The 14,448-nt window shown below is 39.8% G+C and overlaps 1 protein-coding gene across 1 annotated transcript in view; it reads left to right on the forward strand.

Moving 5' to 3' along the window:
* LRP1B (LDL receptor related protein 1B) overlaps positions 1 to 14,448 on the forward strand; it is a 1,349,009-nt gene that overhangs the window by 930,002 nt on the left and 404,559 nt on the right. The window contains exons 30-32 of the mRNA XM_075000767.1: positions 1,136 to 1,310; positions 2,301 to 2,395; positions 12,075 to 12,224. Coding sequence (XP_074856868.1) covers positions 1,136 to 1,310; positions 2,301 to 2,395; positions 12,075 to 12,224 — 420 coding nt within the window. The remainder of the gene's footprint in view (positions 1 to 1,135; positions 1,311 to 2,300; positions 2,396 to 12,074; positions 12,225 to 14,448) is intronic.

Raw genomic sequence — 14,448 nt, forward strand, 5'->3', positions numbered from 1 at the left:
TTCTGGGCTCAGTTCATAGCACAGCTGCTTCTGAAGTGATAAGCCAGATTGAAAACATAATGAGGAGGAACCTCAGGGTCCCCTTTATACCCTTGTCCATGTGGAGGGAAATCCATCCTTCCTCCCTGTACGGAGGCATGTCCAACATGGAGCCTGTCATATGAGCAGGTCTCCTGTCCATGACTTTTTTTGGGTTATCTGCTATTGCCAGTCTCCTGGGCTACACGTCCACAGACAAATTCATCAGGAATCAAGTACTACTTTATCTTTCACAATTGATTGTCACATCTCCTATTGTGGTCTCCCATAAATTAAAATTTCAACTGCAAGCACAGAACCTATACTTATAACTTCACATGTAAAAAGGGTACAAACATATACACAGCATAAACAGATTCAGCAAATCACTAGCTTTCATTAGACACCTCACTTGGACCACTTGTCACAAGATTTCATGTAAAACTAGGATGGTGATTGCAATAATGGTTGAATGTTCGTTTTAAAATCCAATAATGTTACATAGAAATAGCATTTCAGGAATTATGTAGGGCTCCCAATAAATCAATCAGTACAGTTGGGCTCATTGTTTGAGGAGGCTTTTCGCATTCTGCCTATGAACCATCATCCCCCTTAGCATGAACATGAGGATCTGTCATGCATCATGAAGGAGTCTGTATAAATTAAGAAGAAAAGTAAAAGTTGGTCTACTAAGGTTAAGGTAGGGTGATTTGTTTCAAATCACGCTGTCAAACTAAAGTTTTTTAAACAGTACACCTGTTGCAGAGGTGTTAAAATTATTTCCCCTTAAACTGGAAAATTCTATACCATTTAAACAGTCTATATTTGGTTATTGTCCTTGAACAATATGACTGATGTCTATTTTTTACTTCTTAGTGTTTGCTAAGAATTACTGATTTAGTGCAATTTCAATGTTAATTGGTGCTCTAGGCTTTCATCTGGCTCAGCAGTAGAACATTAATGATTATTCATGCTTTAACAATGGTTAATAAGTGAATGAGATTGCAATCTTGAACAATTTGGCTAACAAATTTAAATATAAATTATTTTCCTCTAAAACAGAAAATAATTTATTTGGAAAGCAAGCCAAACTAATTTGCTCTTTCACATTTTGCAGATCTTCAAAGTATTAGAGGCCTTGCTGTGGATTGGGTGTCACGAAATTTGTACTGGATTAGCTCGGAGTTTGATGAAACTCAAATTAATGTGGCACATTTAGATGGTTCTTTGAAAACCTCAATCATCCATGGAATTGATAAACCCCAGTGTCTTGCAGTTCACCCTGGCAGGGGGTAAAGTATGATTATTTTTAACTGGTGGGATTTCATATACCATATGGAAAGATTCCTTGAATTTTTCACTATGGTTATGTCTACACTACCCCCCCCCTTTGAAAGGGGGATGCAAATGAGACACTTTGGGATATGCTAATGAAGCACTGCAATGAATATGCACTGCTTTATTAGCATAATGTTGGCCACGGCACTTTTAAAGTTCCTCTTTCGATCTCGTGTGGCTCGTCTACATGGGGTCGTTTTTGAAAGGACCCCGCATACTTTGAAATCTCCTTATTCCTATAACCAAATAGGAATAAGGGGATTTCGAAGTGTGTGTGATCCTTTCCAAAAGGACCCCGTGTAGACGAGCCGCGCATGATTGGAAGAGGCACTTTAGAATTGCCGTGGCCCACATTATTCTAATGAGGCACTGCATATTCATTATGGCACCTCATTAGCATATCCTGAACTGTCACATTAGCATCCCCCTTTTGAAAGTGGGGGGCTAGTGTAGATGTAGTCTGTGTGGTGACTTATCAGTGCATGACTTTATGATTAGGACTACTAAGAAAAAATATTGGCTACCTTGGATATGACAATTAATTGTCTTAGTCTCAATAGTATAGATTTTATTACAGTTATTTCTGACATTTCGTTAAGATGCCTCATAATGGCAGGTCAGCAAGAAAAATGTGTATGTGTGTGGGTGCACATGCACAACAATCATTTGCCTAAATAATAGGGAAAAGCATAAGTACAGGTGCTACCTTTTTGCTTTCTACTTCATTTCCACTAACTGCATGTGCTTCAGAACTTTTGTACAGAATCTCTTTCATTCACTGTGGAAGACTTTATAATATGCCTTATTTTGAACTAGGTAGTACAGTCATTCAGACTGTAACAACGTTGTATGTCCTGGTCATTCGATGATCTTTTCATAAATGATATGTTTCGAACATGGTGTATATGAAACCAAATTTTCAATCAGTTTTATTTCTTATTAAGGAAGCTTTACTGGACTGATGGGAATACAGTTAATATGGCAAACATGGATGGCAGTAATAGCAAAATACTCTTTCAGAATCAAAAAGACCCAGTTGGTAAATATCGCTTTATGCTATTTCTTTTTATTTAAGGTTGTTTTAATACTGAAATTATTTTATGTGATATTTAAAGTACTCTTTTTCATGTGTCAATAACAGAGGGGACGTTTAGAAGCAGAAATGTAGTTTGGCAGTTGGATACTAGGGTCAATGGGAGTTACAATAGATTTGTTAAAACTATTAATTAGCATAAAAGACTGTAATGTATAGTATATAGATTATAATTAAAGTTAATTTTCCTAGAGACATTTTGACCTAATTTTTTTGTCCTTGAAAGTCTTTTAGGCCGTGTCTACCCTAGCCCCAAACTTCAAAATGGCCAAGCAAATGGCCATTTCGAAGTTTACTAATGAAGCTCTGAAATGCATATTCAGCGCTTCATTAGCATGCGGCCGGCCGCGACACTTTGAAATTGATGCTGCTCGCCTCCGCGTGACTCGTCCTGATGGGGCTCCTTTTCGAAAGGACCCCGCCTACTTCAAAGTCCCCTTATTCCCATGAGCAGATGGGAATAAGGGGACTTTGAAGCAGGTGGGGTCCTTTCGAAAAGGAGCCCTGTCAGGACGAGCCACACAACGGCGAGGCGCGTCAATTTCAAAGTGCCGCGGCCGCCCGCATGCTAATGAAACGCTGAATATGCATTTCAGCGCTTCAGTAGTAAACTTTGAAATGGCCATTTGTGTGGCCATTTCGAAGTTTGGGACTAGTGTAGACGTAGCCTTAATGTGCTATGTTGGGGATGTCTCTACTCTAGATATAGGAGGGAAAGACAGGGGAACCCAAGCATGAGGTTCACTACCCCTCAATGCTCAGTCTGCAATGTATCTCCAGAGGCTTGTCTGCACCCATTGCAGAACTAAATGTGTCAGCTGACTTCATGGAGCCCTCTTATGTGTTTCATTTGAAGAGAGAGTGCTCAGATAGTAGAGCCACTTTTTTGCTGCTTTGTGAAGTGGTTGGTAAGTGGGCCACAGATCTCTGCTCAGAATCCCAGCTTTCTAATGAAAGAGAATGTGGTCCTTAAAATTTAGTTCATAGTAAAGGAGAGAAATACAGATAGAACTAAATATACATTTGACCACTTTCTACTAAATGTTAATATTGCTTAACCTGTCCCATTGATGTAATATGTTAACATTTATTTGTAATACTGTTGATATATTAGCTAGGGTATAGTATGTGAAAGACTATAAACAATTAGCCCTCTTTCTGACAAAATTATCTCTTATGTTTTATTCCTTTCTGGTGATGGGGATTATTCTATTTTCTTTCTGGTGATTTTATTTCTTCTATGTGTTTAAATATCCCATTATCCATGTTGTGTTTTAGAAAGCAAGTCTTATAATTAGGGTGCTTTTATCACTTGTTTTATGATATCATAATTAGTAAGCATGAATATGCAAAGTAAGCATGAGAAGAAAAACTATTGAAATAATTAAATTGGTATTAAAGGAAATGCAAAATGCTTTTCATTCTGAAAACCAATTTTCAGTATTGCTTTTTTGCTACCTTGTATGTTTTAAGAATATAAATGTGAATAAAGAATATAAATAAGAGATAATTCAGTGCAGGGACTTTACTGTCAAATCATGGAATAAATCTTACTGCACGATCCATAGACTAGACCTCTTATGGCAAATATTCAACAAGCCTTTTCCCTCATGCCGGTATAGTTTCATGTGTGTCATGAGACACAGAGATAAATTATACAGTTGGAGATAACTAGGTAAGTTCAATAGCTAAATCTGCTAAGCTATACAAGATAAAAAGTAGAAAGGGAATAAATATACAAGATTAGGACACTGCTTGATTACAACCTTGTAAAGGTGGACTAAATGTGGACTGAAACAGTTTCTTCAGTGCTTATCTGAACTGTGCAGAGCAGTTTAAATGACTCTCAATATGATAATAAAATTAAAGGGTCAAATGTTCTTCTTTAGAAGACATGGAAAAATGCAGCTTGTATTAGCTAAGGTGCTAAACAAGCTACACTGCATGTGTGGGTGAGAGGAAATAGTATGCCCTTGTTTCCCTTTCACTGGAATACTTTCAAATTTTGATCCATGTCCTGTTAATTGTTTCAAGATTGTGTAGACTATTTTTATGTCATTTTCGAATGAGAAAATAAGTTGTAGTAAATGAAAAAAGTCATAATATAAAAATCAAAGTAAAATACACTTTCTTTGTTTAAAGAGTTGTCACGCTCCTTGTGATGTTTTTGAACATTGTCATGTTGTGAAGCAAATTGTGGTGGTGTTTTAATCCTTCATAGAAAAGTATATAATCTCTGGATGTGCACTTGAAAGAGAAATGGGTTTTAATTAACTTTGGAAAAGTTGTATTTCTCAGGAGTCTGGGGTGAGTAAAAGTTTCAGATTTCATGTCCACTGGGCAAAGAGAACATGGGATATTAGGAGTGGGTTGAATGGAGTTAGATATATCAGCATAAAACTGCAAGATAGAAGTGGTGGTGATATCTTAAGGGGAATAAAGCAAAGGGAGGCAAGCTTGTATTATTAGAGAAAGGGGTCAACAGATCATCTGCAAATTGTCAAGAAGAGCAGGAGGGATGAGCAGAGAGTTGGGGATGAGACTTGCCACACATTCAAGTTATGTCATTGCGGAAATGAGGGTGGAACCAGGTAGCATTTCAATTTATTTATTGGTGACTTTTGAATCTTTGTCTAGCAGCCTCACTTAAAAAAATCCTCTTTCAAAAGTTCATGTCACTTTGCTAGTTATTTTGCATTTTCCTCTCTCTAGGCTGTTAATTTATTTAATTATAAGTTCACTGTTACTTACTGGCTCTACTATACTTCTTGAACCAATTCCTGAGTATTACTTACCACTAAATTAATGATAGATTATCTCATTTTCTTTTGGGTGCTTATTAAAGGTTAGTTGGCACTTGAGAAATGTCATGATCTCAGCCTGCCAGTGACAGTCTCTGTTAAAGGAAATAGGCCATAGCAGATCCACCTCAATACTACTGATTGCCTATGTAACCAACGAGTAGTTAATTAGTTAAAAAAATTAGAACAAGAATTAAGTTAGGACATCTGAGCCTCATGAGAACTGATGTGACCTCAGGCAGGAGAGAACAGTTGGAGAAGGTACCTGGGAAAAAGACTCCAGGTAGGAATCTATTACTGGTGGAATCTTGTAGAGAAAAGTGCTTCCTAGGCAGAAATAACAGTCCCCAGAACAAAAATTTGTATCTAAGGGGTGAAATTTTCAGAGAAATCACCAGGAAAGAAAGCTGGGAAAGAATGCTCTGAAGTGGAGGATGCTCTGTAAGGAAAGAGCTATGAATGCCAAGTTTCTCCAAAACTTGGTCCCCCTCAGTGGACTTCCCCAGGTAACACACAAAGCCCAAGATCAAAGGAATTTTGTGCTGTTCTGAAAAATGGTCATCACTGATTGAGCCCTCCAGAGACCATAGCTGAAGAGGAGAGAGATTCTTCCCCAGCTAATGAGCAGAGCTTGACTCCACATTCTGGGTCAACAAGGCGTCTCTTGGATGAGACATGGACATAAGTGGGATTAATAGACTTAAGGAGATAAAGGTGAACTCAGTCTGTCTCCAGCTCTAGAGAGGAGTCCAGGTTCCTACTTAGGCAGTGCTCTGCCTTTGGAGTATATAAACTAGATCTCTTCAGGGACACTGCTCAATACACACAAGCCTTATTCATGTGAACCGAGTTGGGGAAGAAAAGGGGGCAACTGGCAATATGAAAGGGCCTGAAGTTACCTTCTACTGCCACTACTACTATTACAGAGCAGTGGGTTCTGGGTGACTCTGAGGGCTGGCAGGGGAGGGCTGAAGCACAGCACAGTCCCAGTGGCCCTGAGGGCTGGCTGCCCCACCCCTTCCACTGGAGGCCCTTGCCCTTTCTGGGAGTGTGAAGCTGCCCTTCATTCCACTTTACCCAGGGGCACAGCAATTCTGTTGACCTACTGCCCTTACTGGATTTACTGAAAGCCTATGCAGAAACTTAATTGGTGCACTGCATTAGACCACTGCAGGGGGAGGATCCCCATTACATTGCTCTAGAATGACTTGTTACAAGAAGTCAGTAATTATAAGAAGAATTAACTTTAAAACTGGGCTATAATTTCACCAAACCAGGCTTTGTGGCAAGAGTTCTGAATTTTCTGGTGAAGGCAGAGGCAAACTTTTGTAGTATCCTAAATGGAATTCTGAATTGCAGTGATGCTCTAGAAATAATCTTTATTTTAGCTGGCACTTTCTGTTAGCATTTGGACATTTTATGTGGTAGATGCACTGGATTTGTTTCCGTTGGTAAAAAGAAGACTCAGTAATAGACTGTCTTATATTGCTTTTTTCTCAGCTAATCTGTATGTGCAACATTCTTGAAATATAAATTCATCATAATCTTATAAAAACAGTCAACTTGTACTTTATGAGTCTGTACTGTTAGAGTGAGTAATTGAAGCCTTCAGGCAATTTTTGCTGAATTATTTTGTGTCTGTTACGTAGAAAGTAGCATTCCAAGCAATCTATTGTTAAATATTCCCAATTACAATTTATTGCTCAGTTTCAGCTGTACTAAGTGCTCAGAGCTGTTTACACTTGGATTTTAACTTACTAATTGGATCTATTTCCATGTTTAAAACTAAATTCAGACTAGGCAAATATATCTCCAAATATACTAACATCAAACTTGTATTAGTCAGCCTGCTACCTAATGTAGAACTCCCCTCTACAGTTTTGCCATCTGCTGTAATTGTTCATTTATTCTAATTTTAATTTCAATCAGTTATTGATGGGTACAACCATTAAGGCCATCATTAGGAAGTTAAAAGGGCAAAATGTCCAGAAAATGATTAATGTTAACATGAATGGATTATCACAGGGAATTTTATTTATAAAATTTATAAAATTCTTGAATTTATTGCCTAAATGGTGGTGGGTTCAAGTCATATGGATGTGCAAACTGGCGCAGGAGTGGTAAATGTTCTTCCACACCATATTTCACCAGAATGGAGTCATAATTACATTAATCGATATGACTGGTTTTCTTATGTAAAATTGGTTTTAAGCTCAATTACAATGTTCCCTGTTCTTTCCTGTTTACTAGATCTCCAGAATCATCTGACCTAAGAAAATTGCTGTAAAGTTTGCCAAGGAATCTCCTCCTTCATGGGGATAATATACACACACAGAAATCCAAAATATTCTTGTTTCCAAAGGAAAACATTTTCCTTTGAGAGAGTTTTATGGTACAGCACACATTGAATTGTGTATGTGTTCTTGTTCTTTTTTCATTTTAGAAATCTCAGCTTTGTACTCATTTGTGGGTACAGCTATATGGTGGTGGAAACTAAGCCCTCAAGGAGATCAGGTAGCATTGTCAATGTTGCTCTCCTCCTTGGGTTATTGTGCTGACGACAGCAGTTTTAATTTGCAGCTGGAACAAAGGGTGCTTGAGAATTGTGCTGATTCTGTACATCTCTCTAGTTGTCATCTGGAATGTATTACCCCACTCGTTCATCAGTCAGCCCCACACACTTCAGTGATAATGTGCCTAATTCAAGACTTCCACTGCATAGTAGCTCTGTCTATGGCCGCGTCTACACGTGCACGCTACTTCGAAGTAGCAGCACCAACTTCGAAATAGCACCCGTCACGGCTACACATGTTGAGCGCTATTTCGAAGTTGAAATCGACGTTAGGTGGCGAGACGTCGAAGTCGCTAACCCCATGAGGGGATGGGAATAGTGCCCTACTTCGAAGTTGAACGTCGAAGCAGGGCACGTGTAGACGATCCGCATCCCACAACATCGAAATAGCGGGGTCTGCCATGGCGGCCATCAGCTGAGGGGTTGAGAGACGCTCTCTCTCCAGCCCCTGCGGGGCTCTATGGTCACCGTGTGCAGCAGCCCTTAGCCCAGGGCTTCTGGCTGCTGCTGCGGCAGCTGGGGATCCATGCTGCATGCACAGGGTCTGCAACCAGTTGTTGGCTCTGTGGATCTTGTGTTGTTTAGTGCAACTGTGTCTGGGAGGGGCCCTTTAAGGGAGTGGCTTGCTGTTGAGTCCGCCCTGTGACCCTGTCTTCAGCTGTTCCTGGCACCCTTATTTCGATGTGTGCTACTTTGGTGTGTAGACGTTCCCTTGCAGCGCCTATTTCGATGTGGTGCTGCCCAACGTCGAAGTTGAACGTCGACGTTGCCAGCCCTGGAGGACATGTAGACGTTAATCATCGAAATAGCCTATTTCAATGTCACTACGTCGAAATAAGCTATTTCGATGTAGCGTGCACGTGTAGACGTAGCCTATGTGAGACATTAAAGTGCACCACATTCACACCTGGACCTTTTCTCACATTCTAGCACTGAAGGTTTGCAGCTTATATTTAAATCCCCAGTATGCTCTCTTTAGAGGTTAATGTTTATTGATAGAAAGACAGGCCAGCCTCTTGGCTATCCATTTAGATTAATGGAATATCAATTGAGAGTGGCCTGTGTTACAGATATATTCCAATTTTACTGAAGAAGAGAACAAACAGAAAGAGAGAGAAAGCCTGGGTTGGAGGGAGGAAGGGAGTGCTTTATCACACATAAGTTCTGCATCATCTCAAAAACATGTCAGTTTAACAGTCAGGATATGTATCTTCCTATGCTAAGGATTTGCTAGGAATATGAATGAACCAAAATGGGGAAGTTCTGTGGACATTTAAACTGTCAGATTGTTTGGATTTTCTTCCTTTTATCTTCAGTTCGTAATGATATAAGGATGTGAATATATATGCAACAACCATATACAAGAGCTGTTCTTGAGCCGCAGTATTTGGATAATTTTATCAGCACAAGCCTTGATTGTAACTAAAATGAGTAAAATGGTGAAATCATTTTCATATGCTGTGGTCTTAAAATATGAAATTCAAAGGGGAAAAAAGACTGCTGCTGACTATAATCACTTCAATCTCCACTTTTACTCAATTTCTAATATTTACTTTAATATCTCAGCAGTTCAGTACCGCTCAGCATCTTCCAGGTCATCCCCTCCCAGTGTGATGGTGGTGTTGTTGGACTAGTTGATCCTCATTGTCTTGGTTTTTCCCTTGTTAATACTCAGTCTAGTCACTGAGGCTGTTTTATCTAGTGTTGTGATCTTTTATTCCATGCTTTCATATCGGTGTGAAAGGATGCTGATATTGTCAGCAAAATCAATGTCCTCTAGCTGTTTGAAAAGTGTCCACTGAGTGCCCCATTGGTGACCATCTGTCATCCTTCTCATAATCCAGTCCGTTGTGATCAACAGGAAAGGAGACAATAGGCAACCTTGTCAAACTCCTGAGAGAATGCTGAAGGATTCTGTCAAGACACCATGGTGAACAACTGGAAATATCGAGGTTTTGTACACTGAATGGATCAGGTTCATAATTTTGGTTGGGATGCCATGGTGTTGCAGCAGTTTCCCCAAAGTGTCTCTATCAATGCTGTTGAAGATTTTTTCAGAGTCTATGAGGGTCATGCACAGGGGGAAGTTCCACTCAAGCAGCTGTTCTATGATCATCCTGAGAGTTGCTAAATGCTCAGTACAAGATCTCTCACTTCAGAACCTGGCCTTTTCTTCCCTATCAATTTCTGTCTTCATTATCTCCAAGAGAATACTACTGAACGCTTTTCCTAGAATAGACTGTGATGTGATGCCCCTCCAGTTCTTGCATTACTTAAGGTTGCCTTTCTTTGGAAGCTTGAATAGGTATCCATGTTTCCAGTCTTGCTGGATGTTCTCAGTGTCCCAAATTGTCCCAATTATTACTTGAGTGGTACTGTTAGAGAGGGTTCAAATATTGGGTGGTGCTATCAGGAGCCAATTCCAACTCTCTTACCCAATGTTTGAGTTAAACTTTGAACATCAGAGTGAATTAGAGCATTCAGGGAATGCTCTAAATTATGATAGGTGGCTTTTGTCTCTCAACTGAGGAAACTTGGAGCAAATTGGCTGGGATGACTTAAGTGGGGGTTGATCCTGCTTGAAGCAGGGGGCTGGAATAGATGACTTTCTGAGGTCCCTTCCAGCCCTATGATTCTATGAAACTGAGTTCTGGCAACTCCACCATCACACACTGTGCTGGAGACATTGAGGAGAGAGTCATAAGAATTGGTTATGCTGGCCTTTCAGACTCTGTGGTCTATGGGTGCAATAGAAGTGAAATAGACTCATAGTGCACCTATGTGTAGTCCTGTAGCTAGGGTGAGTCTCAGAGGGAGAGTATCATTAGTTTCAAAAGCAACATTGAGAATGCCAGGTAATGTACATATCAATTAAATTAGTTTGTCATGGGAAACAAACATTACCAGAACTTACTTGTAGTCCCATTTGATAGTACTGAGCACTAACTTTTTGAGAGTCCGTAGAAATTGCTGCTACAGGATTCTCTTATTTCTGCTACTTATGAAGTAATGTACCCCCCATCACATCCCCACGCTATTGGTCTCTTTATCCAATTGTACCCTGAAATTCCTGTTCTGTCCACCAATATTTTGGCCTATACTTTCACACCAAAATTTATAAAAGACGGAAGGAGTGATGTTTCACAGTTGAATTGCTCGTTCTTTTAAGTCATGTATCCATCATAGAGATGCGCTGCTGTTATGGTAAAATTGGAAAGAGTCACATTTTTCTCTGTTTCCATGATTTTATTAGGTCTACCAAGAATTTTATTTACTTTTTCTATGCAGTATCACATTTTGGAACTATTTCTGCATATTCTGTCTTGGCAATCTAATTCTGCTTAACATGTTTTGAAGTAGAATTTTAATTAGCATAATAAATCTAGTAAGAGGTTGTGCTTTCTTTTCAGTTACAGTTCTAGTCTTTTAAGAGCCTCCAACTTTGAAAACATAATTTTGCAAATGGGCAGGTGGGAGTGTAATTTCTCTTTGGGTTTGTCTAGACTTTCCCCCAACTTTGAAGGGGGAATATTAATCAGGGTGATGGGAGATTATTAATGAAGCATTGCAGTGAATACACAACACTTCTTTAAGCTAATTTTCTCCAGTGGCAACTGATTTGTTAAACTTTGAAGTGCCAGCATGCGTGTAGCTGTGTGCACTTCAAAGTGCAAGCACTACTTTGAAGTGCCTTTACTCCTCAAAATTTTGGGGAGTAAGGCACTTCGCAGTAGCAGGGGCACTTCAAAGTGCCCATGGCTGCATGCATGCCAACACCTCAAATTTGGGGGCAAGTGTGGAAAAGCCCTTCCAGTTTTGAACACACACAAGCGATTCCTTTATTTTGTATTTTTCACAGTTTGTAATAGCAATAATGACCTCTTTGGGGCATTTATTGGTCGTTAATGACCTCTCCTAGGATCTCAGCTCATCCACCTGGCTGTTCATTGCCAGAATATGCCCTAGCATTAGTTAGTCAAAGGTTAATTTATGCTTGTGGGGGAAAAGGAAAATGAATAGAATTAAATCTATCTCAAAAGCAAGCTATTTTTCACTGTAAATTGTTGATTTTATAGTGCTTGCATCTTTGCTATTTTAGCATACATTAATACAAGAGAGCATTTTACTAAATAGATCTCTTTGTTATTGGCTCAAGATCTTTAAACATGCTTTCTTTGAAAAAAGTAGCTTAACACTGAAAGAAAATTACATGATAAGAAGCCACAATCATGTGTTAATTCATTAATTACAGGTCTATCAATAGATTATATGGAGAACAAGCTTTATTGGATCAGTTCAGGAAATGGAACCATAAATAGATGCAACCTGGATGGTAGTAATTTAGAAGTAATAGAGTCAATGAAAGAAGAATTAACAAAAGCCACAGCTTTAACCATCATGGGTAAGTTCTGAGGTAGTGTGTTTCTTATTCTTTATATTGTTTGGATACCAATTATTTATAGCCTGCTAAATGCTTAGAAAAATTACTGCTGTACTAGCAAATAGTACACCTGAAATGAACTTTCCAGTGATAAATACATAGCATTTATTTTAGCTAAGTATTTTCAGGGGTCACTGAAGTCCAAACTTAAAGTCTGCTACTAAAGATATATATTTCTAAGGCTATGTCTACACTAGCCCCAAACTTCGAAATGGCCATGCAAAAGGCCATTTTGAAGTTTACTAATGAAGCACTGAAATACATATTCAGTGCCTCATTAGCATACGGGCGGCCGCGGCACTTCAAAATTAATGCGCCTCGCCGCCGCGTGGCTCGTTCAGACGGGGCTCCTTTTCGAAAGGACCCCACCTACTTCAAAGTCCGCTTATTCCCATCTACTCATAGGAATAAGGGGACTTCAAAGTAGGCAGGGTCCTTTCAAAAAGGAGCCCAGTCGGGACGAGCTGCGCGGTGGCGAGCTGTGTCAATTTTGAAGCGCCGCAGCCGCCCGCATGCTAATGAGGCGCTGAATATGTATTTCAGTGCTTCATTAGTAAACTTCAAAATGCCATTTGCACGGCCATTTCAAAGTTTGGGGCTAGTGTAGACACGGCCTAAATGATTCAACAGTCTATATGCATGAGAGGGTGGTCTCTCTAGGGACAGAATGCCGTGTGGCAGGGGAGGGATGGATAGAGTGGGGCAGTGCCCAAGGGACAGAGCTTGGGACAGGTTTGGACATTCTCCCCTGAGCCACCAGGTCTCCAAAGCCAGAGTGTAAGTGTGTTCCTGTCGTAGGTGGCCCAGGGGCCAGAGTTTAAGACCCCTGTTTTATATACTTAGGCATTTAAGGACTTAAAGGTTCTTAACAGAAGCAGGATATTTACCTAGAAAATCTGAAAAAATAAAAAATCAGGGGAGCTAGGAAGTAGCATTAGGGCACTGATGACTAAGACTTAGGTCTCCTATAACGATTGACTAGAATGATTTTCCTGTCCTGGGGGGCAGGAATTCTGTGGGGGACAAGGGTGAAGGTGGGAGTGGAAATCAAGACTTCAGATTTGTTTGCTTTTTGCTCTGCAATAGAACAAAAGAGAAACATTTTGAATTTTTTTTCACGTAAAAAATAAAGAAAACACAGCTCATTCCAGAATAGCTAATACTCAAATGAAAGGGATTTTTGTTTTTTGAAAGATTGACAACATTCTCCCTAGTGCACTTCTCTGTGCCCAGCTGAATTTATGTAAATCAGTGATGTTGGTTGTAGGTATTTGAAAATAGGTCTGTTTAATACATTTGATTTAGGTTGGTATGTGTAGATATATATGTGTAGATGTATTTGTTGGTACATGTAGATATATCTGGCCCCTCAGGCTGGGTCTACCCTACCAGAGTTATTCTGAAATAACTTTGCTGGCATCTACACTACACATTTGCTGCTTTGAAATAAATTCAAAATAGCAGTTGCATTATTTCAAATCAGTAAACCTCATTGCAGGAGAAATAATGCCTATTTTAAAATAGGTACTGTTAAGACATGGAAGCTACGTCTACATGTGCCCCAAACTTCGAAATGGCCACGCAAATGGCCATTTTGAAGTTTACTAATGAAGCGCTGAAATGCATATTCAGTGTTTCATTAGCATGCGGGCGGCCGCGGCACTTTGAAATTGACGCGCCTCGCCACCGTGTGGCTCGTCCTGACGGGGCTCCTTTTCGAAAGGACGCCACCTACTTCGAAGTCCCCTTATTCCCATCAGCTCATGGGAATAAGGGGACTTCGAAGTAGGTGGGGTCCTTTCGAAAAGGAGCCCCATCTGGACAAGATGCGCGGCGGTGAGGTGCGTCAATTTCGAAGTGCCACGGCCGCCCGCATGCTAATGAAGCGCTGAATATGCATTTCAGTGCTTCATTAGTAAACTTAGAAATCGCCATTTGCTTGGCCATTTCGAAGTTTGGGGCAAGTGTAGACATGACCGGAATGGCATTATTTCAAAATAAGCCTTATTAGTGTCCAATGGCACTATTTTGCAATAGCACTATATGTCTGGAAATGCTATTTTGAAACATATATAATATATATATAGTGTGTAGCCATGTTGTTTTGAAATAAGACATTTCAAAATAGGTCTGTAGTGTAGATGTAGCCTCAGAATCCTTCAAACACCTATGTAAAAATGTCTAA

The sequence above is a fragment of the Carettochelys insculpta genome, chromosome 8 (genome assembly GCF_033958435.1).
Source record: "Carettochelys insculpta isolate YL-2023 chromosome 8, ASM3395843v1, whole genome shotgun sequence".
Taxonomy (NCBI): domain Eukaryota; kingdom Metazoa; phylum Chordata; order Testudines; family Carettochelyidae; genus Carettochelys; species Carettochelys insculpta.